This window comes from Mus musculus, chromosome 17 (genome assembly GCF_000001635.26).
Source record: "Mus musculus strain C57BL/6J chromosome 17, GRCm38.p6 C57BL/6J".
In the NCBI taxonomy this organism is placed as follows: Eukaryota; Metazoa; Chordata; class Mammalia; order Rodentia; family Muridae; genus Mus; species Mus musculus.
Window position 1 is genome coordinate 74218721 of NC_000083.6, and position 27856 is coordinate 74246576.

The following is a 27856-nucleotide window of genomic DNA, read 5'->3' on the forward strand; positions in this document are numbered from 1 at the left end:
CAGGTTTGGTGGCAAGACTCATAAGGGCGTCTTGCCAGCCCTCAACACCTTTATAGTAAATAAGCCATCAAATCTTTTTTTCAAATTTCTTAAAAGGCAGTTACAGCTGTGCTTTTCTTCAAAGAATGTGTTATTACACACAATAATAAGTACTGTTCAACTGCAAGGATGTGTACTACACACAGTAATAAGAATTGTCTGACCATAAAGATGTGTATTACATATAAGGACTGTTCAACCCTGAAGACTGTAAAATTGGCCCCATTTTCCTCACTGGCCAGGAAGTTGTGAGAAAACTATGTAAAGAAAAATCTGTGACTGAGCCAGTCTAGCCTACTGACTCAATTCATCAGTACTATACTCATGTCTACTTCAAAGTTCTTTTGATAAAGCTGGCCATCTTTTGTCAATTATGAACACCTTAGACAAGAAATTCTGCTTCCTTGCCTCTCTTCTAAATATAATATTCTATAAAAAAAAAAATCAAAGTATTCACTTGACTCTACAACCTGGACTATCTCAGGTTTATACAATTGTATTCTCTTTTCCCTGCTTCTGGAAACAGCTGTTCCTTTTAGCTCTCTGTAAACCTTACACCTTATACAAAGACTTTTATGCCTGGGTGCTTTAAGACAGCCATTTGCTACTTAAAAGTCCTTTCTGCTCACTTTCAAGTGAAGCCCTGTTTTTCAGAAACAACACGGCCAGGAAAGCAAGAAAGGAGTGTAACAGTGCGTGTAAGTGACGTCATATCACACATATGGCCTTAAAGAAAGAAAGTCAGATGCTTGAAATACTTTAAAATATTGAAATCATTGTGCAATTTAACGTAATGAGAATATACATAAAAAACCAATTGAAGCAAATGTTTAGTATTTTGCTACCTGTTATTTTTTGTCACCAATTCACATGTACTAGCATAAAAATTAAATATAAATGGTTGAATAGCTCAATAAAAAAGCTAAATTTTCAATACATGCAGCTACCAAATATTTTTCTCATTAACAGCTAAATACTGTTATCATGATAAACATTAAAACTGTACCAGTATTTTCAAATTATTTGACCAACCTATTTATTCTAGTCACTAGAGAGACATCGTCTAATCTGAAGTAAAACAGTGGCCTTTGTCCTGCTTGGCTGTATATCTGTGTGCATGCACACAAGCATCCATATGCATCCATACAAATAAGTAAGTCAACCACTGCTTGGAAACTGAGTCAAGATATTTTCTTCTTTCTCATTAAAAAGCAAATTTCTCAAGATTTCATTCATTAATAAAGGAAATAACAGTCCTAGGATAATACATGGTCAATAAATACACCCTTAGTTTTAAATTGTTCGCTTAAAATAAATTTGGATTCTATGTATCTCATATTTTACTGTTTTTATATTTCTGGCTTTCAGGGCAACTATGAGGCTGACTGGAAAAATCCAGCTGTGCCCATAGCTGGAGGGTGGGAATTGTGCATCCTTTCCTAGTATGAGTACAGCATATCACGTAGTAGAGGAAATTCCTTACCTGAGACTTATCCTTTCAGAAGGCACACTGGGAAAATGGATTCTCTGAGCCCCTGTTTCCACTTCAAGTGTGAGCTTTAGCTTTAGGAGCATGGACTCCGCCCTAGGGGCGGGACAAGCTCTGCAACTCCCTAGTGAGTGTATCAGTGGTTTCTTCAGGTGCCTTCCCTCAGTTCTTTTCAAATTCAAAAGATGAGAGGAAAAATAACCCAAGGAAAAAAAAATCCTGTAAAGCAGAAACCTTACTCTTTGAGGGAAGGAGGGTAGCTCATTTGTGAATCCATTCCAGAGCACGCTTTCTGAGAAAAAGAAATACAGGTAAGTAATTTTCCCATCTCCAAAGGTGACTGGTGATTAATGAGTGGATTCACAGAGTGTGGAGAGTAAGCTCCGAGGATGTCTGTTTAACACACGACAATCAACTAATGAGGACAAACAACAATGAATGGTACAAGAACCAACACTATGTTTTAAGTATCTCAAAACAAAAAGAAAAAAAATTAAAAACCTCAATATTATGCTACACACTAGACTATGAAATAAGCAATGGTCTAATAATGTTCATCTACAAAACCCCCAAAAATATCAGTCAATAGGACAGCCTTTCAAATACAGGACAAGTCAAAGCTGTTCTGTGTACCCTTACTTATCACCTGCTAAAGGTGAGTCATTTTTCAAATGTTTGAATCCTTAAACAAATCCATTAGGGGCATACAGGCCTTCTACAAGGATGTCCTAAACCTGGAACACCTATAACTGAAGTCACAGTAAAGAAAAAGCATGTATTTCACAAAGGAAATACTGTCCAGTCCTATCAAGTAAGATCACTCTTTCTAACGACTAGATGCTGCCGTCTGCTTATCCTGAAGCCTGTAAGTGCGAAAGTATCAGCCTTATTACATCATCACCTCAAAAGGTCAAAAACCTAAACCCGGGAGAGCAAGATGTGGAAAGACTTGAAATGACAAACATTCAGGCTTGGGTGAGATACATTATAGAAATAAGCTAACATTAGATTTCAAACTTAAGCACTTCTAAAGTAGGAAGGTCTCTGCACTAAAAACATGAAAAATAGTATATATGACCCACTTACTAAACAGTACAGAATATCTGAACATAGTATAAATTTTATTACTACTTTGTGTAAGGTCACTTTGAGTAAGTAACTCAAGCTTCTAAAAAAAGAAAGAAGTGATAAAATTCTAAGCATATTTTAAACTGCTGAAGAGACTGCAGAAGATTATATTTGTATTTTAACAAAATATTGTCATAAGCACTTACTTAGTAAATTGATTGGAACTGATCTGTAAACCACTATAAAGGAAAATTAATAGAAGATTATTTATAATTCTAATGTGTTAGGTATAATTTTGCTTAGAAACTTGCTAGTAGTTTATTAAAAGTTATGCTAATGAAGCTGTCAATAATCTAAACCTGTAAACATCAAGTCTGAGAAGACGTAAAACAAACAGTAACAGTAACAGTATATATGGAGAATATTAGACTTGAAACTTGAGAAGCAGAATAAAAATTAGATTAACTGTAGGAAGCCCAGACAAATTTCTCCTACACAGACCCATCCTCCAGGATGTAGAACATGGTAAGCATACTAAGTATTAATAGAACTTGATAAATATACTAAGTACTAAATCTTACTAAGCCAAGATAAACCTCCAAAGCTAGCAGCTGAGGTGAAAGGATTACTACGACAGCACACTACAGTATATACACACTACTGTGCTATGACAAGATGCACCGCATGAACTGAAATGCAGAACTAAACTTGAGGAAACTCGAGTGAGGAAAGAGAAAGACTGAGATCAAAGAATCACAGGTTCCTGCTTTTCCATGCCTTGTTCCACTCCAAAACAACACCAGAATATTTTAGTCTCTGCTTTTATGCCTCTGGTGTCTCTCTAAAAATGACCATCTATTAAAGTAAAATATATTCTTATAAAATAAATCAGTGTTATTACAATGGGAAACCAGCTGATAAGTAAAGGCAACAAGGAAAACTATGTATCCAATTTGTACATCAGCTTCCCCAGCATCTATCTCTACAGGCCAGTTTTCACTATTTCCACAAAAACTGGAAAGGAAGAAAATGAACTAGAAAAAAAAAAAGGTAGTCACTACAGTAGCCTAATTCAATAGAAACAAAGGTCCCTTGTGCATACGTATCAGAGTAATTTGTGAAGTACACCATAATCAATTAAGCAGTTTTACTTCATAAACCAGTTTAGAATAATGAAGTGCCTAAAGCAATGAAACTTTTAAGACCTCTATGTACTAAAGAACTGAATCATTTTCTCTGAAATTATTGACAATTCACCATTATAGTCGCCATATATATCATGTGCCGTATCTTTACAAGCAGAAAAAAGTGCAAAATGCAGTGGTACATGCACGAGATCCCACTTAGGGGTACTGAGGCAGAAGGATGCAAAGTTAAAGTCAGCCTGAGATGGCAAGATTCTGCAACAGGGGGAGAAAGAAGGAAGAAAAGGAAAAGCAAAATAAAACACCAACCTTCATGAAGAGCTAAACTGTTAACACAGAACATAAACTTGAGAAATGTAAAATTTGACTCCTGTAGCTTAGCCTGTGGTTTAGTTGGCTAACCATTCACCTTAATAAGCATGCAAAAGAAAAAGCGTTATACTTTACAAAGTGACAATTACTACTTCTTATGGTGTCAACTTTTAAATATTATCCACATCTCCCCTAACACTATCTCCCATATTGCTGGCCAAAATACTCAGAAAAAGTCTGAGCCCTCATATGCCAAGTGGCAGTGCTGACTACACAGAGCATCTTTAGCCACCGGAGGGAAACACAACAGGCCTGGCTAGCATTTACCTGCCTTAGAAAATGTTGAGGGGTTATGTTCTGTTTTTCAATTATCACCTGGAAATCCTATAGTACTTCTTTTGTAGAAACTGCCTAATAACTTTCCAAGAATCTGTGATTGAAATATATGTATACATAGATATATATAGATATGCATACACACACACACACACAATCATCCCTCTCTCACCTATAGAGTCAGGTGTATTGGCATTAAGAATGCTTTACTGGCTGGCATTGGTGGTGCATGCCTTTAGTCCCAGAACTTAGGCAGAGACAGGAGAATCTCTGTGCGATCAAGGCTAACTGGGTCTAGGCCAGAGTGAGTTCTAGGACAGCCAGGGCCACAAATAAAAACTCTGTCTAGAAAAACCATTTAAAACAAATTTATTAGCGATATAAAAATGATGATCCCCAACACAGGCATAAAACAGGAATATTAAATCTATTAAACAGGCATGGTGGCACATGCCTGCAATCCCAGCACCTAGGAAACAGATGCTGGAAGACTAAGTTTGAGGTTAGACTGAGTAACATGCTTATCATAAAATATAAATATATAAATACACACACACACACACACATATATAGGAAGGAAGGAAGGAAGGAAGGAAGGAAGGAAGGAAGGAAGGGAGGGAGGGAGGAAGGGAGGGAGGGAGGGAGAGAGGGAGGGAGGGAGGGAGGGAGGGAGGAAGGAAGGAAGGAAGGAAGGAAGGAAGGAAGGAAGGAAAAAAGGAAAAGCATCCCACACGTTTTATGTGGTTTTTGTTGTGGTTGCACATATTGCCAACTTAGAGAAAGCAATCTGGAAAATAGCATCAAGAGAACAGTATTAAGCAATTTATAAAAGCCTTCAAAAAGAAAAAACTACTTGCTTTATGATTTTTATTTATAAAATATGAGCATGTCTTGCTATTGACAGAAACTCACAATACTGAGAAAAGCAACCCTTACTTTTAAAGATCAACTATGACAAAATCTGTAATTCCTAAGAAAGGAATTTCCTTCTAAGCTGCTATAAGGGCAGTAGAACCTAAGTAAGACAGTTACATGAATAAAGTACTTCTGCCAGAAAGAGGAGGGCAAACTAGTCAGCTGAATGAGTTACTGAAGACCCTCTGGGTTACAGAAGGGCTTAGAAGGAAGCCCAGCTCGTTTCTGACCTCAGCAGTACAGATAACCTTTCATGGGGAGGCGGGCCTGTCCTGTGCACTCCAAGACATTCAGCGGCGTCCCTGAACTCTACGCTTCATTCAGAGCCTCGCCATCCTTCAAAATCTAAGACATTTCCAGGTAGTTTCAAACCTTTCCTAGGAGAAAAGTCAAACTCACAGAGAACTAGTGAAAACCACAGTGTTAATAATTTACATACTGTAATGTTTATACCACAGAAGATAGTAGAGCTGAGAGTATATCTTAAGTCTATTCAGTGAAGGATGCAAGAGAGAACCCAAGCAAGGCAAGTAAAATGCTACCGATTCTCACAGAGAAAGCTGGGGCTCCTACATAGCTCACTGAGGATATTTTCTGGCATTCTAGTGTTTTATCTTTAAAAGTATGGCTTTATGTTTCCTTATAAATAAAAGCAAGAGGGTGAAAAAACAGGTATGACTTAAAATAGTGAAGAAATGAGTCAAAGAGTTATGTTAGAAGGAATGGAACTTTAAAAATATTCTGAAACATTTATGGATATGAAAGCAAATAGTACTCAAAGAATGCAAAATCAGTTTACTGAAAGAGGTTGTCCACAATGTACCACTCCTTTATCATCTAGTCACTGTAAAATATCCTTCCTCTTAGTTTATAATAATCACAACCCACTTAAAAGTCCTTACTTTTAGCCTATATGTTCTAATACTAGAGAATAACTAAAAAAATTGATTGCAATTGTGGGAAAAAAAAAAAAAAAGCTCACCAAAAGAAATAAAAGACACTAATTACAAAAATGAAAATCAGAAAAGGACTGGTATAGCACACACTATTCTTCTACATTGTGAAGAATTTGTTCTATCTATCAAACCTGACCTCAAAGAACCTACCATACATATGCACACAAATATGGGGTTAACAGGCTTTAACTCCCACTAACAAAAGTGTTCAAAAGCAGGGATGCCCTCACAGTGTGAATCCAATTGTACCAGTCGCCTTTGGAAATGTGCCTATATCCTCTGCTGATCCTTTTTAAATGACCAAAGGGCTCCTTTATGCACTTTTAAACAGGGCTACTACAAATACAACTTTCCAAAGAGTGATAAAGAATTGAGAATCAGAGCTTGGAATGAAAAGAAATCTTTAACCACAAATATATAACATCTAGCATATATTAAAACTAGAACTTACCCCAGTGGCAGAAATCAGAAGAAACCACAAAGAGATTACTAGGATCCGCTAGATATTTACTGAAGAGTTTTCCGAATTCCTGTTCTTTTGACTCACTCAGAGCTCCAACCAGTACAGGAATAATGGTAAACTCATCTTTATGGCTTAAAGAAAACAGAAAAAATAAAATAAAATAAAAAAGTCATTTAAGCTGTTTAAGATTTAAAATATTTTCAAATTACGTTGACACTAAAAAGATGAACATTTATTAACAGTGATTATGATAACAGACATATCTTATTGTTGAATTCTTAAAAAAAATCTACAAAAAAGTTTGAAAGCAGCCGATTTAAAAACAAGTACAGAATACTAAAAGCATCTACTTAAGTCACCGAAATGTATACTACTTTAAGTAAGCAAAGCTTTGGTACTGCCAGGTATAAAATATGCTCAAAAGTAAGTCCATTAGACCAACACCAACTACTCACAAAGGCTATAACCTCCTACCCAGTCCTGACATTTGCAGAGCAGTAGTCTTCTCATCTGCTTTGATTTGACCCAGTGCACATACACTATAAACCTGGCACTTACTCCATAAACCTGCCAAGCTTGACTCACAGACTCAACTGTAGCTCCCGAGGCCCGTCGAATGCACCCTTACACTTCCCTAACCATCACATACGAGTCAACCTTAATACAACTCAAGAGCATTGATATGCAGGGAAACGGAGAAGTAAAGAATATGTTCATTTCTAGTACACTCACAAATCAGGGCATATCCAGTCCCATTTGACTTTAAAGACTGACAAATTTAAGAAAAGAAACAAAGCAGATAGATAACTGTGATTTAAAACTGTTCATAATAAGGGAATTTTAATAATACATATTTTTATATAACAATGATCCTGGAGTTAAAATTTTTAAAGCATAAATTATGTTTGTCTAATTTATTTTGAATAGGACTTTATAAATTCGGTATTTATAATAACTGCCTTTTAATGTTAATAATCCAACACTTAACTGTCACAGGACAAACAGAATTCATAAAAGAGGTTGTTTTATTTTTAATACTAAGTTCCAGTGATCTCAAAATAAATGTTGGGTAAGCTACATACCACTAAATCAGGGTACCCAAACACCTCCCCCATAACAACCCTCTTACCCTTGTCAACTGCGAAATAAAGATCATACAGATCTCCAGTCCCTCTGCAATGCAGGGGCTTCGAGGGCAGAATCTGCATCTATGGAGTAAGGGAGAAAAAAGAAAAAAAAAAAGAAGAAGCTGGCAGAGGAAGCTGCCATGGGACTTCTCAATCTTTGATTCTTACTAGTTTGTTAAGTAACTACAGAGAAAACAGGGGCTTCTTCTTTAAACAGGCTGATTATTAATTAAAAGAATTTTGGCTTCTCATTAAAATTTGGGAACTGCCATGAAGTATTCTAACCTCAAAAACTACCTCCAAAAATAAATACATAATAAATAATAAATACAAAAGAAAACACAAGTAATTATGACTTGGTAAGGAATCAGCTGTTATGCAAATTGTAAGGAGTAAAGGAGAGAATTATAAGGGAGCAAAGAGAAGCATCCCGATGGCTCTCAGGATGAGTGCCCTTCTCTAGGGAAGGATGACACCTACTAACCTATCTGATGAACACTGTCACATGAAGCATATAGTAAGGAGGGGTCAACCACAGATGACTTGCTCTGCAGAACAACAGGTGTATCTGCACACACCCACCAACCCTTCCAATGACCTCCGTAGGCTTATGCATCCGTCCCTACAACCAAAAAGTCCGGTCCTTCGCAGAAACCATGCATGGGAGTGAATCATGGCTCACCACTTCAGCCTTCCGTGACTTTTTTTTTTTTAATTTACTTGTTCTCTCTCTCTCTCTCTCTCTCTCTCTCTCTCTCTCTCTCTCTCTCTCTCTCCATGAAGCATGAATTAGAAAAAAGCATTTGACTTTGAAAAAGAAATACTTTTAGATTTTAAAATCTAGGTTCTGGAGTTGAATTTTCCAGTAAAGTGTAAAATCTGCCCACAGAAAACAATTATAAATTTGGATAAAGCTTTTAAATGAATTGTATGCACTTAGGCCAACTAAAGAGGAGGGAAATAACATGGCTATTCATGACAGTTAACAATTTCCCGTTAAGATTGGTAAGCTGCCGGGCAGTGGTGACGCACACCTTTAATCCCAGCACTTGGGAGGAAGAGACAGGCGGATTTCTGAGTTCGAGGCCAACCTGGTCTACAGAGTGAGTTTCAGGAAGCCAGGACTACACAGAGAAACCCTGTCTCGAGAAAAAGAAAAAGGGGAAGAAAAAAAAAAAAAGATCAGTAAGAGTAAGCTACCTCCACCTTTGTCCAGCTCCACAGGCAGAGAACACGGACTACAGCAGAAAAGCTGTCTACAGATTGCAAAGTGAGAAATAGAGAATCCCACAAGTCACTTAGCTGAAGTCCATGAAGCACACCAAAAGCCTAAAGATTAGCCACAAATTAATAGAGAAATCTTATAAAGGGAAGGGTCACAAACTTAATAAATTCTCCTGGGGCTGGAGAGATGGCTCAGAGGTTCAGAGTGCTGACTGCTCTTCCAGAGATCATGAGTTCACTTTCCAGCAACCACACAGTGGCTCACACCCATCTGTAATGAGATATGGCACCCTCTTCTGCTGTGCAGGCATATATGCAGGCATAACACTGTACACAATAAATAAATCTTTAAACAGAAATTCTCCTGAAATCCTAAGGAAAGAAACTTTCAATCCCCACAATACTTTGGCTGACCCAAAAGATCCCAAGATCACAAAAACTTCAGGGCCTCTGAGTATTCAAGAGAAAAATTTTGAAGGTGGAGTTAGTCACACATGCAGTACCTACAAGGCTCAGCTGTAGAGTGCTCACATAAGACAACCAAACATAAAGTCAGAGGTCAAATATAAACACACTGAGCTTGTTAGATCATGCTGCCCAAGTGCACCCCACCCACTAGGAGATGGCGAAAGCATTCTGGACTCAGGATATTTAGGTTCTATGGTTAGTAGGTATGGTTCCCCAAAGACTCGTGTGTTTGAATGCTTGGCCATAGAGAGTGGCTCTATTAGGAGGTGTGGCCTTGTTAGAGGAAGTGTAAGAGGTGGAGGCGGGGCATTGAGGTCTTAAATGTTCAAGCTAAGCACAGAGTGAAACACATCACATCCCATCTCCTTGTAGAAGTCTTGGCTCATCCAGCACCAACTCCCCCTGCAGCCACTATGCTTCCCACCAGGACCAAATGGACCCAACCTCTGAAACTATAAGCCACCCCCAATTAAATGTTTTCCTTTGCAACAGTTGCTTTGGTCACAGTGTCTCTTCCCAGCAATAAAACCCTAACTGAGTCAGGTATAGCCTACTAGCAATCATTTGCTAAATATACTAAACTATGATCGCTGGTGAAGTCCTTAAAATCTGAGTAAAACATAAAAGAATGATTTTCTTAAAAGCTGAACGTTCTGATCAACAGAAGTACATAGTGGGGAAAACACATGCTGCAGCTGAAATGCATACAAAATGGTAAATAACAAAGCCTGTAGAGAGAAAATGAATAAAATCAGAATTCAGTTACTACAGCAAACTGACACTCTATAAAAAATAAGAGCCAGTAAGAGCTGTCAAGATCAGTTCAACACTTGGATTCAGCAGACTTCCAAACTGTTATGAGAAATATAATCAGAGAATTAAAGAAAGCTATTTAAGACACTCTTAAAAATATGTGCATGTGTGTGCGTGAGTGTGTGTGTGTGTCTGTGTGTCTGTGTGTGTGGAGGGTGTCTGTCATGAGTAAGCCAACAAAGAATATCAAGAAAGTAATGCAACCGTACAATAACCAAATGAAAACTTTCCTAACTAGATTTTTAAAATTAGCATTTTAATAAGAACGAACGTTTGCAATTAAAACTGGAATCAACAGGCCAGGTATGGTGGTACACTAGCACTGAAGAGGGTTGCTAAGACAGGAGAACTGAAAAGCAAGACCACCTTAGGCTACACAGGAGCCCTTGTAGGGTCTTTCCCTTCCCTAAGTGGGCAGGAAAAGAAAATGATAAATTTAAAACACTTGAACAACAGAAAAATACTTAAGAAATATAAAGAGTATTGGAGAACTTAAGACTGAAGCATCCAAACATTCTTAGGTTTCTATTCCTGCACAAACATCATGACCAAGAAGCAGTTGGGGAGGAAAGGGTTTATTCAGCTTACACTTCCATACTGCTGTTCATCACCAAAGGAAGTCAGGACTGGAACTCAAGCAGGTAAGAAAGCAGGAGCTGATGCAGAGGCCATGGAGGGATGTTCTTTACTGGCTTGCTTCCACTGGCTTGCTCAGCTTGCTTTCTTATAGAACCCAAGACAACCAGCCTAGAGATGGTCCCACCCACAAGGGCCCTCCCCCCTTGATCACTAATTGAGAAAATGCCCAACAGCTAGATCTCATGGAGGCACTTCCCCAGCTAAAGCTCCTTACTCAGTGATAACTCCAGCCTGTGTCAAGTTGACACACAAAACCAGCCAGCAAAATTGACCCCTTGTCAACTTGACACACAAACACATCACTATTAAGCCTCAACCCTTAGTTTCTTATTCATCCCCAAGCTCTAAATAACTTTAAAAGTTCCACAGTGTTTACATATTAAAAGTTCAATCCCTTTAAAATATTTACAATTAAAAGTCTCTTCTTAACTGTGGGCTTCACTAAAAAACTTCCTTCAAGAGGAAAAAATAGCAGGGCACAGTCACAATCAAAAGCAAAAATCAAACTCCAACCGTCCAATGTCTGGGATCCAACTCACGATCTTCTGGACTCCTCCAAGGGCTTGGGTCACTTCTCCAGCCATGCACTTTATAGTACACAAGTTGTCTTCTAGTCTCCAGCCGCCTGTACTCCACTGCTACTACTGTTCTTGGTGGTCATCTCATGGTACTGGAATCTCCAAAATGTTGCTGTCTTCCAATGTAACTTGGCTTCAACAATAGCCTCTCATAGGCTCTCTTCATGGTGCCAAGCCTCAACTACTTTGCATGACCCCTTCAGTCCTGGGCCATCAATTGCAACTGAGGCTGCACTTCACCAATGGCCTTCCATGGCCTCTCACAGCACTGAACCTCAGCTGCTCTGGATGACCCCTTCATGCCTTCAAAACCAGTACCACCTGGGTAACTCTTACACATTACCAAGTCCAGCCACAGTACAAGGTACAACCTTGGCTATCTCTGGAACACAGCCTCTGTGCTCTCAGAAAACAATTCCCAGAAGATTTCACCTCAGTGATGCTGGTCTCTTCTTAATCACCGCTAATTTCTTAGCTCCAGCTAACCAGCATCAATAGTCCCAATAACGCAAAAGTTTCACTTTAGTAGTTCTGGTATCTTGTTAATCACAGCTGATTCTTCAACCCCAGCTAACCAGAACCACAGAATCTTCCAAATCAAAATAGAAATGGCCCTGAAAAGTCTTTAATTTTCCCTCTTAAATTTCACAAGCCAGACCTCCATCTTCTGCACTGTTCTCAACATTATCTTCCAAGCTCCTACACAACATCTGACAGAGAGCTCTTAACAACAAATGGATCTTCAAGCCCAAAGTTCCAAAGTCCTTCCACAGTCCTCCCCAAAACATGGTCAGGTTGTCACAGGAATACCCCACTATGCTGTACTATGTACAAATTTGTCTTAGGGTTTCTATTCCTGCACAAACATCATGACTAAGAAGCAGTTGGGGAGGAAAGGGTTTATTCGGCTTTACACTTCCATACTGTTGTTCATCACCAAGGAAGTCAGGTCTGGAACTCAAGCAGGTAAGAAAGCAGGAGCTGCCCTCCAGATCCATCCATTTGCCTAGGAATTTCATAAATTCATTGTTTTTAATAGCTGAGTAGTACTCCATTGTGTAAATGTACCACATTTTCTGTATCCATTCCTCTGTTGAGGGGCATCTGGGTTCTTTCCAGCTTCTGGCTATTATAAATAAGACTGCTGTGAATATAGTGGAGCACGTGTCCTTATTACCAGTTGGAACATCTTCTGGATATATGCCCAGGAGAGGTATTGCGGGATCCTCCGGGAGTACTATGTCCAATTTTCTGAGCAACCTCCAGACTGATTTCCAGAGTGGTTGTCCTAAGTGAGGTAACCCAATCACAAAAGAACTCACATGATATGTACTCACTGATAAGTGGATATTAGCCCAGAAACTTAGAATACCCAAGATACAATTTGCAAAACACATGAAACTCAAGAAGAATGAAGTCCAAAGTGTGAACACTTCACCCCTTTTTAGAATTAGGAACAAAACACCCATGGAAGGAGTTACAGAGACAAAGTTTGGAGCTGAGACGAAAGGATGGACCATCTAGAGACTGCCATACCAGGGATCCATCCCATAATCAGCCTCTAAACGCAGACACAATTGCATACCCCAGCAAGATTTTGCTGAAAGGACCCTGATATAACTGTCTCTTCTGGCAAACACAGAAGTGGATGCTCACAGTCAGCTATTGGATAGAACACAGGGCCCCCAATGGAGGAGCTAGAGAAAGTACCCAAGAGCTGAAGGGGTCTGCAACCCTATAGGTGGAACAACAATATGAACTAACCAGTACCCCCAGAGCTCGTGTCTCTAGCTACATATGTAGCAGAAAATGGCCTAGTCGGCCATCATTGGAAATAAAATAAAATAAATAAAATAAAGATTGCAAACTTTATATGCCCCAGTACAGGGGAACACCAGGGCCAAGAAGTGGGCGTGGGTGGGTAGGGGAGGGGGGGTGTCATGGGGGACTTTCAGGATAGCATTTGAAATGTAAATGAAGAAAATGCCTAATAAAAAATTGGAGAGAGAGAGAGAGAGAGAGAGAGAGAGAGAGAGAGAGAGAGAGAGAACAAGCAAGCAAGCAGGAGCTGATGCAGAGGCCATGGAGGGATGTTCTTTACTGGCTTGCTTCCCCTGGCTTGCTCAGCCTGCTCTCTTATAGAACCCAAGACTACCAGCCCAGAGATGGTCCCACCCACAAGGGGCCCTCCCCCCTTGATCACTAATTGAGAAAATGCCCCACAGTTGGGTTTCATGGAGGCACTTCCCCAACTAAAGCTCCTTTCTTAGTGACAACTCCAGCCTGTGTCAAGTTGACACACAAAACCAGTCAGTACAGGTCCCAAACAGGGGAAAAGAATAGTTGCTACAAATGCTCTAAATCTCACGTAAAACATTAACCAAACAAATCTGATGAAACAGAATTTTTAAAAGATCCTCATCTAATCATCCAACTAAAGATGGGGCCCACCTGAAAACTTTACAACTGTTGCCTCACACCAGCCCCCAAAATTTATTAAAACTGAATGTAAGAATTTTAAGAGCAGGGGCTGGTGAGATGGCTCAGTGGGTAAGAGCACCCGACTACTCTTCCAAAGGTCCAGAGTTCAAATCCCAGCAACCACATGGTGGCTCACAACCATCTGTAATGAGATCTGACTCCCTCTTCTGGAGTGTCTGAAGACAGCTACAGTGTACTTACATATAATAAATAAATCTTTAAAAAATAAAAAAATTAAAATGTCAAGTGTCTGTATCTTTATTTTGAAGAGAAAACTGGCTAGAGCCGGCATAAAACCACTTATGAGCAAAGGGGCTAAGATCCCCTCCCCTCCAAAAAAATACATTTACAGAATGGAAGAATTAGACAGGTCCAGTGTTAAGGCAGTGAAATTTTTCAATGTGTTATTATAATGACATATATACAAAAGGCACTGACAAAAATACAGAAGACACAAACAACTCAACTATGGTCTTAAGTTAGTAGTATGTCAATATTGATTTATCAACTATAGCAAATGTCTTATGCAAAAGATTAAAAATGAGAACTCGCTAGTTACAAGTAACAGTTATATTCACATTCATTCATCCTCACCTGGGGAGCTCACAGTATAATCCATAGGCATGAGCAGTACAATAAACCTTCATTACATAATAGATCATGCAAAACATAAGGATTTCTTTTAGAAGTATCCCCAAAAAATTATCAAATCCTAACCACCATGAACTTTTAAGATTGGAAAAAGCCAGTCAAAGCCAAAGACTAAAGTGAGTTAGACAAACACTCTTTGTCCAAAGCAACGGTAATAACAAAACGAGCACATGCTTTAAAAGAATACTTTTACAAAGAACATGAACAGTTGGTGACTTTTGTTTGAGTAAGTGCAGCTATGTAGTATAAGCTAACTTTCCAGTCTTTGTTTTCCTAAATGCTGGGATTTCACACATACAACACCCCATGTCCAGCTATGAATGGTTTTGTTTCCTTTTTAAAGATTTATTTATTCTTATATTATGTGCATGATGGGTGTTTTGCCTGAATGAATGCTTGTGCACCATAAGAATGCATTGCCAGACAAAACAAGAAGACAGTTTTAGAGCTCCAAACACTGGAGTCACAGACAGTCGTGCAAGGCCATGTGGGTCTTAAGACCTGAACCCACCCAGGTCCCTCATAAGAGCAACAAATGCTGTTAACTGTAAGCCAATCTGCCAGCCCCAAAATACTGCATTTTCAGCCAAACACTTTCAATGTTAATTTTCTTACTTTTGCATATTTTTTAAATTAAAAACTTTATACTTTAAGCTGTAAAAACCTAAACAAGGAAAAAAGAAATAAATATGGAAAAAATGACCAGAGTAAACAGAAAAAAAACAGAAATTATGATTTAATAATAATCCGAAGTTCATGTTTTCAAAATATAATTCTTACATATCCTAACTTAATTTGATTTTCTTCAAAATCACCTATATGTTTGATAATGAAAATTATTTTGACTTGTACTATAAAAGAATGGGGAAAAGAAACAAAATAAAATGTATAGTTTTATAATCATATTAAAATTTCTAGCCAGGCAGCAGAGCACTCGTCTTAATCCCAGCACTTGTGAGGCCCTGGCGGGCAAATGTCAGAGTTTGAGGCCAGCCTGATCTACAGAGCGAGTTCCAGAACACCCAAGGTTGTTACACAGAGAAAAGTTATCTTTAAAAACTAAAGAACTTGTATGTATACAAACTTCTATGCACATATCAGTGTACCCTTAAAACTTCCCCTGGTAATAAGCAGGTTAAATGAGATCAGAGAGACTTCCACTGTTCGTTTTATCCTTCATGGTTCTATTTGTAATTTCAAATCATGTTTTTTGGGGTTTTCTATTTTGTTTTGTTTTTCAAGACAGGGTTTCTCTGTATAGCACTGGCTGTCCTGGAACTCACTCTGTAGACCAGGCTGGACTCGAACTCAGAAATCCACCTGCCTCTGCCTCTCAAATGCTGGGATTAAAGGCGTGCGCCACCACTGCCCGGCTATGTATTATTTTTAAGTATTAGAGCTGAGCAACAGATGAGTCCCTTTATTTTTTCCAGGCAATACGGGGTGGAAGGCAGGAAGTTGTGTTTGCTGGCAAGTATTCTCCCGTCAGGCTGCAGCACAGACACCCCGAGTTTTAAACGACTCCAGTGAGGGATAAGGAGAAGGCTTGGTCAGTAAAGTACCTGATACAAAGCACACAGGCCTGAGTGTTACACCCAGCACCTATGCAAAAGGCTAGACATCCACATCTGCAATGCACGGTTCTGGGCAGACAAAGACAGCAAGATCCCAAGAGCTCACTGGCCAGCCAGTCTAGGCAAGAACTGAATTTTGAGTTCAGTGAGAGATCCTGTCTCAAAAGTTAAAATGCAAAGGAATCAAGAAAGACATCTACTCTCCATACCACATGCACACACCTGCACAGCACACACTTAATAAATTACCATCTTTTAAAATTTAAGATAACAGAATTATAAATAACAAAAATGAATTAAAAATAAAATTATAATTAATACATTTGATGGTCACTCTCTAAAAATCATATAATAACTATTTGGGGGGAAGGAGTGAAGCTCATTCTGGTGTGGTGGCTCCTTCCATACTCCCAGCAAGAGGCTGGGCAAGAGGGTCATGCCGCCCTCCAAGTCACCCTTTGCTACAAGAATGCAACCCTGTCTCAGAACAAAACAAAACACACACAAAGTGTCAGGCTCACAACTCACGGTCCTCCCTCCTCAGCCGTGCAACTGCTATTTATGTGTTAGATATCCACAATTAGACACTAGTAACTCTCTGGTAAACACATGGAGTTTATGATACTTCATGATATAAAAATCATTTTTAAAAGAGCACTTGATTCCATACTATCTATCCATTTCCAGTAACTAGTAACTGAAGTTATTTGGGCTAGGTCTTATACTGGGCAAAGGAGATATGGTATAAACTTTAGTTGCGCCAGACAGAGAACATACTGAAGAACTACCATGGAAGAAAAACAGAATTATTTACCTAGCATCAGAAGAGCTACTCAGCTTTATTATCTGAAAAATATGACGACTCAAAATTATTCCCACCTCCAAAGGTCCAAAGCCCTTCTGCCATTGGGGGTGGGGCTACTTTTTACAGCCTTGAGTTTAGGCTTGTGAACTGCTTTGAACATGATGGAAGTCAAGCTATGCCCACACCAAGCTGCCTCAGCTGCAAAGGAAACAGACAAGTCATTTCCTCGACCCCAATCAAACACTTACTTGTAAGAAAAATCAAATTACAAGCATGCTAACATGATTTACTGGGCCAAAGCAGACATACACAGCATAGGGACGCACACTCTTATCTGGACATAGTGTAAGATACCTCACCATCTCACAGCAGCCTCTGTTACAGAGCAGAGAGTAGCTGAAGGAAAGCTACAGTTTTCTGAAGCAGCAGTTTAAGAGCTGCTGCAGGAAGCCATGAGCAATGTTCCCCACACGCTGGCAGAATGATCTGAACCTGTCACATACTCATTATCTGTGTAACTCAGAAGAGTGTAAAAAGATAATAAATGAATGAATGATCCTGTGCATGGGCAAATTTCCCACCAAAATATCCCAAGTATTTAGTAGCGTTTTTATTTTTAAATTAGTAAACAGCAGAATGTGCAAGGGAAAACCATGAGAATGATGAACTGTTAACTGTAACAAGGAGTCGCTGGGTCAGAAAAATAACTCATACTGTAACCTTACCATTAGGACAGAAACAGGAAGACTCCAAGATCTGACTGACTGGTCACCCTAGCCAAAATGGTGAGTTACCGATTCAGTCAGAGAGCCTGTCTCAAGCCAAGTAATAAAGAGATGGAGAGAAGAAGACACACAATATGCTATTCTGGCTTTCTTATGTGCATATATTACACTCACAAGCACACGCATCACATATACACAGAAACAAAGAAAAATAGGAGATGGGACAGAGGAGAAGGGAAAACAGGGAAGTGGAAGGAAGGTAGGAAGAAGGGATCAAAACGAGAGAGATAAAAGAAAATGGGAAGCGGAGAGCAAACAGCCAGCACTGGGACAAAGACATCTAAATCCAAAGAACTGACAGTAAATAAAGTAGGGGCTCATGGCCACCAAATGAAGTGCATTTCTAGGAACACACGCCTACGCAACCATCTGGGCTAAAGAGCTTCTTAAACCTACCCTGTCAACTATAACTAGGGGTCCAAAGTAGAGAAAAAACATTCTCAAAAAGAATCACAGATGTCATTATTTAAGAATATAGCTCTTATTTGATATACAGAAAACCTATAAAGTACTTAAAATAATTTTATCAGTCTGTGTTGATTGGCTCTAATACTTTGAATTAATCTGGCCTCCAAAATCAGGAATCTGCATGTCCAACACTGAAGGTCCTTGACCCCAATTGGTTCTTGATCAATCAATAAAGAGCCAAGGGCCAACAGCTGGGCAAGTAGACTGAGGCGGGCTAGGAATGGGAAGAGAGGAAGGGAAGGAATCACCATGATTTGGAGGGAGATGGAACAGATTTAGAACTATAGAAGGAAAATCATCAGAAATGTAGGTGAGAAGAAACGCCACGCCACGCCAGCCCACCCCACCCCACCCCACCCCCCAAAAGGGCTGTCCAGAAGCGTCTTAGGCAGCAAAGAGCAGCCCAGAAGGAGCCAGGGCAACAAAGATAAAATATAGAATTAGAGAGCGTTAAACCAGGATTACAGGTGGGAAATTGTGATCACCACTGTGGGGGATTAGAACTGCCCAGCATTCGAGATAGCCAAGGCATTTTAAAAATCAACTGGGATATGGTGTATGTGTGTGTGTGTGTGTGTGTGTGTGTGTGTGTGTGTGTGTGTGTGTGTGTGTGTGTGTGTGTGTATTTTATTCAGGAATCCAAATAACTCCTGGGCAGGTGGCTGGGAGTGCAACCCACCAGGAACCAAAGTGGTGTAGCTAAACTTATAGCTGTAACTCTAAACTCAAAGAAACACTGGATAAGGGTTCTAGGCCTTTAAACTAACACACTGAACCAAATGGAAACTCAGGTACAAACTAGACTTTTGTAAATAGCAGGACCTCAAATAATTATCCTTTTGCCTCAAGCCTCACAAAGACTAAGATGGCAGACTTGTGCAAGATCTGAAAGTCCATTTATTTATTTATTTATCTATCTATTTATTCATTCCTTGTTTGCTTGTTTGTTTGTTTGTTTGTTTGAAGATGGGTTTTCTCCATGTAGTCCTGTCTGTCCTGGAGATCTCTTTGTAGACCAGGCTGGCCTTGAACTCAGAGAAATCTACCTGCCTCTGGATTAAAAGTATGAAAGCCTATGTCTTAAGAAAAAGTAAAATGGCCGGGCGGTGGTGGTGCACACCTTTAATCCCAGCACTTGGGAGGCAGAGGCAGGAGAATTTCTGGGTTTGAGGCCAGCCTGGTCTACAGAGTGAGTTCCAGGACAGCCAGGGCTACACAGAGAAACCGTGTGTGTGTGTGTGTGTGTGTGTGTGTGTGTGTGTGTGTGTGTGTGTGTGTGTTGGGGGGGGGAGAGAGGGAGGGAGGGGAAGGGAGGGAAAGGAAAGAAAGGCAAAAGAAAAAGTAAAATGACATAGTAAAGTGGTCCAAATGACCTAGCTAAACAATTAAAAACAAACAAATCAGTGACTCAACTATGAAACTCCTACAGAATAGAGAACCAACTAGAGTCAAGGACTACTCTCTGTTCTGCGGCTACAGGATGACACTGCTGTGAATTAGCCCATCCCAAGACACTTCCTGAATCGAGTTTTATTTTACTCTCCAGTGGGAGTTCTACTGTAGTTAACATCACATTCTCAAAAGTCTTTTTATTCATTTTTCATCTTACCACACAAGGATTCATATGGCATTTTCATACATATATCACTATACTTTGGATTAATTCAAACAGTTTATGCTTTATCCATTTGTTTCATGTATCTGAGTGCCCCATAACCTACATGTTGAGATCAGAGACTCAACTCTCATAGGATACAAACCAAAATCAGAATATCAGGCCTGTGCAAGTACCTCCACTCACTAAGCCAGCACAATATCACTAATTCACCAATTTTTAAAAACTAAGTAAAGGAGTCAGGGGTGGGGGTGTGGGTTCTACTTTCTCACATATCTCTAAATCAAGATGACTCACACCCAAGACTGCATTCATATTTAAACTTGATGCAGAATATGGCTATTGTCCCCAGAAGCTCATATGCTTGAATACTTAGTCCCCAGGAACTGTTTGCAAAGGATTAGGAGGTGTGGCTTTAAGAGAATTATGTCATGCCAGGCAGTGGTGGCACGCACGTTTAACCCCAGCACTTGGGAGGCAGAGGCAAGTGGATTTCTGAGTTCAAGGCCAGCCTGGTCTACAGAGTGAGTTCCAGGACAGCCAGAACTATACAGAGAAACCCTGATTTGTGTCACAAAGAGCAGGTTTTGAGGGTTCAACAAATTTCTACCATTGCCAGTGTTCCCTCTGCCTCCTGGTCCTGGATTGATCTTCCTTCTACTAAGTTGCTTTGGTCATGGTGTTTTATCACAGCAATAAAAAAGTAACTAACAGAAATCTAGGCATTTTGAAAGGCTAGTAGATAGCATGTGTTGCAGAGACATGAACTGTCCATCTCAAGTGGGACTGTAATAGACCATTCACAAACAGGCTCTCAGCAACTGTCCCTATTCCTGTACACACAGGCTGCTCCTACCAAGAGAGACCATGTATCATCTCCCCTTACACTTGGGCTAACATAGATGCCTTGTTCTGAAAAGCAGAAATTGGTAGAAGCGGTATTATGTCTCCTCAGGAAGTAAGTAAGCACTGTGACTGGAGACAGACATCTAAGTGAGGGCATCTTGGACTCTAGTTCACCTGAGCTCTTTAGCTGTACTAAGACAAGGTGTTCCCTGCTCCAGTTTTAATGTGAAACTATGAATACTATAACAGTTGTGATTTGAAGCCACCCAATTCTGTAATAATCCATTATTCAGTGATAACTAATTGACACAACACAGTAAGTATGAACAAATGCTTACTGGTTTCTTCTAGAAGTATGTTAGGGATCTTAACCTGATGTGGGAAGAGTTCACTGAACACTGAAAGAGGGACAGTTATGGATTAGAATTGTGCTTGTACGTCTCACATTTCTATCCTCTTAAATTTCCTACAGTTTACATAACTTACTTTCAAAGTAACAACATATTATCTTTTAATTCTCCTTTAGAAGGCTGTTAGTTTATTGAATATATTATACTATAGTCCATTAATTAATCTTTTTGGTGAATGGGAATTCTAGATATGCCAACAAATCAAAGATAAATTTTTCTGATAATTTTTTCTCAATAATTAGAACATAATAAAAGATAATTGGTTGGGCATATAATCCCAACATTCAGGAGGCTGAGGCAGGAGGACCCCAAGTCCAGCCTGCTACAAAGTGCATTCTAGGCCAGTGTGGCACTTATAGTAGACCTTGCCTCAAACAAACAAACAAACAACAAAATACAAAAACAGAACCTAAAATTTTAATTTAATAATCAAGCAGAATAAATTCCATAGAAAGCACTGAATCATTCATATTTGAGTTAAAACAGTATCAACTGCACAAAATTCCAGCTGGGGCTTAAAGCCTGCACCTACCATCTTATCAGCTGGAGGCTGAAACAGGAAGGCTGCCCTAAGTTCATAGATAACATATACTACACAACAAGACCCTGTATCAGAAAAATAAAACACTGATGGCTCAGTGGTGGAGAGTACTGACTTCTTTTCCAGAGGACCCAGGTCTGACTAAGAGCACCCACATGGTAGCTCACAACTGTCTGTAACTCCAGTAATACCAAGAGATTCTATGCCCTCGTCAGGCCTCTTAGGCACCAGACACACACAAATGGTTCACAGGTACACATTCAGGCAAAAACACACACATAAAACAAAATAGTAAAGAAGTTTTTTTTAAGTTCTAAAATACTTAATAAAATATTACAACAAAAAACTAATACACAAAATTGTAACAGGAAAAAAATCATCGCAACAATATAAAAAGCCTTGCTCTTTAGCTAATTGTAAGTATGCCAGCCAAAAATAATCTATATCTGTATTAAAATATTAATTCAGTTTTAGACCTTAATGATAAATTTAAATAACAAATTTCAGGGAGAATAAGCTCTCTGTATTTAGAACTACTGAAACTATATAAAATACTAAGTATATACTGGGGAGATGGCTCAGCAGTTAAGAGTGTTGGCTACTCTTCCAAAAGACTCAGGTTTAGTTCCCGAAACCCACACGGTGGCTCACAACTGTCTGTAACTCCCATGCCAGGGGATCCAACACTTTCACATATGCATGCAGGGAAAACATCAACATACACAAAATAAAAATAAAAAGAAATGACATACAAAAAAGAGAAGCAAATCGACAAATAAGACTTTTTCATTCAAATGTAGCACTGAAAGGAAAATTCTAGAGACAGCTTGTTTTTCATTTTACTGACTAATCAATTATGTGTTGGGCAAAAGAATGGGCACTGAAATATATGGTAGAGAACACAGTAGACCCTCCCATTTCCTCTCCTCCTTATTCTCCAGAGCACCCTGCCTCAAGAAGACCTTTAACGGGTACCACACAGCTACATCATCCTTGTCATACCGTTGTCATCATCTGTTAAGTGAACCTTTATAAAATTCTGAAAAGATTGACTTCCAAAGATATTTCCAAATTTAAAGTTTTAAAACCATAGTACCACAAAGAATATAATAATTATCCCAAAACATCAAAAAGTCTATTGGCTATTATACCAAACCAAGATACATCATCCTAAACACACATGAGTTGTTTTAATTTCCATCTTAAGAAATTAAAAAAAAAAAAATCAGGTCAATGTATATGTTCAACCTTAATAGACAACTAGTTAAAAATCAACTTCAATCCTCATAAAGACATTGCAATCTCCAACTTATATTTCACTTTAAATAAAATTTTAATCTCCTTGCTTTGAAAAATTATCTTATCCTAGATTAAAACAATCCCAAAGAAATTAATATCTATGACTTCTCTGGGATTTCTTATATTAATCAATATACCTTTCCATGGCTTTAGCTGTATAAGGCAAATGCATTTCAATACTGTGTTCATCTTCATCTGTCTGCAGAGACATTCGTTCAAACATTCCTGTCTTCCATAGCTCTCCGTAAACTAAAGAGATTTCAAAATACATTAAAACAAATATTAATGCATACATTTATTTCATATGAGCGTCCAATTATAAGCTATGGCAAGAAACAAAAGTACCACATACTCCATCTACTTTAACTCTAGGTGAGAGACAGAATGACTCATTTATTACATAATACAGTGCAGATAAAGACTTACCATTTGGATAGTAACATAGTACATTTTTCATCAGCTCCTTTTTAAATTTCTAAAATAAACTCTAGGTCTAGGCCATTCTTTGAATTTAAAAAATGTTCTAGCCAAAACAGCTCATTAGAATTCCTAATGTAACAAAGAAAAAAATACCAATCTACTTGTATATAAGGTTAATAGTAGTTTTTCTAGGTTTGCTTTGTTTTTATAATTGCGTAGTTTTTACTTCACGTTTCTACCATACCAACAACATAAAATTTTCACTCCCAATACTATCTTTCCCAAAATCCAAACTTTAACTTAGAGCAGAAATCACAAATCCACCACACTATTATGCCAACTTAATATGATCTAGCGATCTGGTCTGATAAGCTATACTTAAAATAAAGATTGTAGAGCAGTATGTGAAATTTAGTGTGTAAAAACACAATGAAAAACTAACTTAGAGCCAGGGCTGGTGGCACACACTAATAACCCCAGCTACTCGGGAGACTAAAGTAGGAGGATCACAAATCCAAGATCAGCCTGGGCTGCAAAGTAGGGTCATGATCTGGCTGAGTTCACCTAGCAAATTCCTTTCTCAAAACAGAAAGGAAGGAGGGGCCAAGGAGCAGGAGAGGTGGAAGAAACAAAAAACAGAGGGAAAGAAATGGCAGATAAGATCTCAATCCTACAAAATACCTTTAAAAAAAAATATCCATTTTTTTTGCTTGTACCAAACAGGCCCTTCAAAACGGGTAGGTGGGAGGGCACACACATACTCGAGAGCAGTGAAGAGCACTTGTTCTTACAGAGGACCAAAGCTCCTTCCCAGCACCCACACCAGCTCACACCATCCACAGTTCAGCCCTCCGCAGGCAGGCATGTAGTGCACACACATGTATATGAGCCAAAGACTCACATCTATAAAGTAAACAAATCTTTAACAAAAAATGGAAAGTGTGTCTCTTAAGTTATGTCAATCAGGAAAGTGATGTTCTATTTTCATTAATAAGAGCTATTCAAATATCAAATTGCTACCATTTTATGAACCAACCTCAAAGTGTAAAAGCAAGCCTAATAGAGCTAATCATTGCTTTTACAGACGACACCTTTCTTCAATGTAAGAAATTACTGCAAACTTGAATGCAACAATAGCATCCCTTACAAAATTAAAATATAATTTAATGAGCTAAAGGATACACTCCCAAGTTCATGAAGGTAGTTATTATACAGAAAGAAACAGGAGAAGAGAAATTCAGAGTAAAGTAGGGTTGAGTATATCAATATTTATCATTCTACTTTGTGTACTGTTTTATACTTTTTAATATTACATTTATTGTATTAAAAAAAAAAAAAAAGCCACAGCTAAACAGCCGGGCGTGAAGGCCCAGACCTGTAATCCCAGCACTGAGAAGCAGAGGCAGGTGGATATCTATGAGTTCAAGGCCAGCCTGGTCTACAGAGCTAGAAACCCAGTCATAGGAAAGGAGGAAGAGAAAAGAAAAGAAGGAAAGAGAGAAAAGAGAAGGAAGGGGAAAGGAAGAAGGAGAGGAAGGGGAGGGAAAGAGAAGAAGGGGGAGGGGAAGGAACAACTAAACAAAAATCAAAAATATGACATCTGAGAACAAGGAAGATGATTTTCTCAGTAGATACATCACTCCTCAAAAAAAGCATGCACCTGAACTGGATTCCCAAAATCCACATAAAAATGTCTGATAGTTGGTGCACACTTATGATCCCATGAGGAAGTAAAAATTCCCTGGGGCAGATCCCTGGGGCAGATCTCCTCCGCCAGTCCGCCTACCATTCCAAGTGAGTTCTAGGCCAGTGAGAGACATGGTCTCAATGTAGACAGCACAGAAAAAGAACACACAGTACACGCATGTACTCTCTCACAGGAGAACACACACACACACTCAAAATACAATCTCTGGAATCCTAGAAGGAAAAAAATCAAAACACCAGACATGGGAGCTAGACAGATAGATGTCTTAGCAGATAAAATGCTTAGCACACAAGTTTAATGCCTAGAGTTTAGACTTGAGAGTGGATGTAAAAGCTGGACAGTGTGGCAAGCCCATTTGTAACCTCGGTACACAAGAAACAGAAAGGGACTCCCCAGATACAGCTATAGACAGCAAGGAAGGTAAGCCAAAACAGTGAGTTCTGAGCTCAGTCTGAGACACTGCCTCCACGATGCAGCAGTGTGTGCAATGGTCAAGGAAGACGCCTGACGCCAGCCTCAGGCTTCCACACAGCACACATGCACCTTTACACACACGTATATGACTACAGACCTGTAAGCCCACACACATGCATACATACATACATATACACAAAAAATAACACGTGTTAAAAACAAAATGTATTTAAAACTTCTATATTACTTTTCAGAGCTTCAGAAAATATAGAATAACTTCCCCATAAAAAAACAATGAGAGGAAATGAAAGTATTATTGCCATCATTTAAAGTGAAAAAAGTGATACACATAAAAATAGAGTTAACTTGCCAAGTCTTTCATCAGGTTGGCATGTATACTAATTTCTTGCTTCATGGTATAGCACAAGCAAAGTATTTCTCTAAATATAAATGTAACCACTATGGTATGGAGCTAAGTGCCTTTAACATATTTTTTGTAATTATGAGGAAAATACCACTTTTGTGTCTGGCGTATACAGATTAGTTACCAAAACTTTTAGTTTAGATATTATTATATTTGTATCTTTTAAAATATCTTAAATTAAATTGCAATCTTTATTAAGTGAGCTTTAGCTATTTAAGAGCTATGATTTCTATATACTTACTCTTTTGGTCAATACGAAGATCATACAGAGGAGTCCTATATATATCCACACTGGAGAGTGCACATCGAGACAGGGGCACATGATGGGAAGGCCCAAGGATGAAAATTCTCCGGCTGGGAGATACACAACAGAAACACAGAACAAATGTACTTCTACACAAATCTTATTAAATAAAAAAAGGAAAAGTAACTTTAAATTGTACTTGTTTTTCCACGCTGATGGCCTACTTTTACTACATTCTGTGAACGTAAGAGCTTAACTATATTCTCATCAAAATCCATATACTAAAGTTCCAGCTTCCCACATCTGACTGCAGGCCAATTTGGAGATAACTTTTTTCAAGAGCTAATGGAGTTAAAATGAGGCCCTTATCAACTTGACATAAATAGACTTCAAAGCCAGGACTGGTGTCCAATATTATCCCAGAATGTTGGACCCTTGAGGCAAGGACTACTCCAAATTTGAAGCCAACCTGGGTTACATAGTGAGTTCTAGCTGGCCAGGATTTCGTAATAAGATCCTGGAAATGGGGGAGGGGTGGAAGACACATGGGAGACAACCACAACACATGACTCCAAGGACATGCCTACCAGTCATGCAGTAAGAGGCCTAGCAGCCAAAAAGAGGAGCTTCAAAAAAACCAACCCCACCAGGCCATTAATTACACTAGGTTTCTAGTTTTCCAGAAATATAAGGAAGTAAGACTTCTGTGAACTAAAACCACAGTCCTTGGAATTCTATTATAAAAGAACTGAATTTGATCTTCAGTTTTAATCTGAATTTTTGTCCAGTAATTGAAAATACCAGCTATAGATTATTACAGTAAGCATGTTCTACATAAAAATCATTTCCAAACGTAACTAAACACATTTCAACGTGTGATATCAGTTTAAACATTTCAGCTATAAAAGTGTTAAAATTCTACGTTTTTAATAGAAATAAATAGTACTGCTACAAACTTCTAAACATCTATGCAAAACAACATTACAAAGAAGCATTCAATAAACTTTCTCTATTCTCACACACGAAGAAACTTTATAATGCATGATTTGCACAGTAATCTATCTAAAGAAAACAACTGGGCTAATACACTAGTTACAACTTCCATAATCCCTTTGTTTCAACACCAAAGCAAAATTAGCTTCCTATTATTTCATAGCAAACGTCCAAACTTGCTCTACAACCTAAATTATGAAACCATGCATTTTTTTTGTTTTCTAAAATTCAAATAAAATAATCTTACCATACCACATACAAACATAAATAAGTTAAATGTTCCAAGGGGGTAACTGTGAGAAAGAAGAAAATTGGCAGTGGGCTTGTGTACCAAGAAAAGGGACCTGGTTCTTTCACTGTCGGAGACTTGCAGGGCAAGGAGTGTGTGCTGTGGCAATATACTCTGACAGAATTCTATTACTATACCAAGTATGACAGCATTCACCTATATCCTAACACTCAGGGTGACCCAGAAGGATCTATGATGATTGAGATTTCAAAGCCAACTTGTTCTACAAAGCTCAGACACTATCTCTTTATTAAAAAACAAAAACAAAAAAACAAAAAACAAAAAACAAAGCAAAAAAAAAAAAAAAGTCAGATGTA

General features: G+C 38.6%; 1 protein-coding gene across 6 annotated transcripts in view; it reads right to left on the reverse strand.

Moving 5' to 3' along the window:
• The window catches only part of Memo1 (mediator of cell motility 1), a 108919-nt gene that overhangs the window by 31957 nt on the left and 49106 nt on the right, over positions 1–27856 (reverse strand). For 2 of the 6 annotated variants that reach the window (XM_006525109.4, NM_133771.2), the window contains 3 exons: positions 26255–26367; positions 23185–23296; positions 6712–6854 (listed from right to left, as the gene is read on the reverse strand). In XM_006525109.4, coding sequence (XP_006525172.1) covers positions 6712–6854; positions 23185–23296; positions 26255–26367 — 368 coding nt within the window. Of the gene's footprint in view, positions 1–1522; positions 1821–2802; positions 2836–6711; positions 6855–23184; positions 23297–26254; positions 26368–27856 lie in introns of all 6 variants that reach the window. The other 4 variants (XR_385387.4, XR_003952211.1, XM_011246713.3 and 1 more) reach the window with 4 other exon arrangements.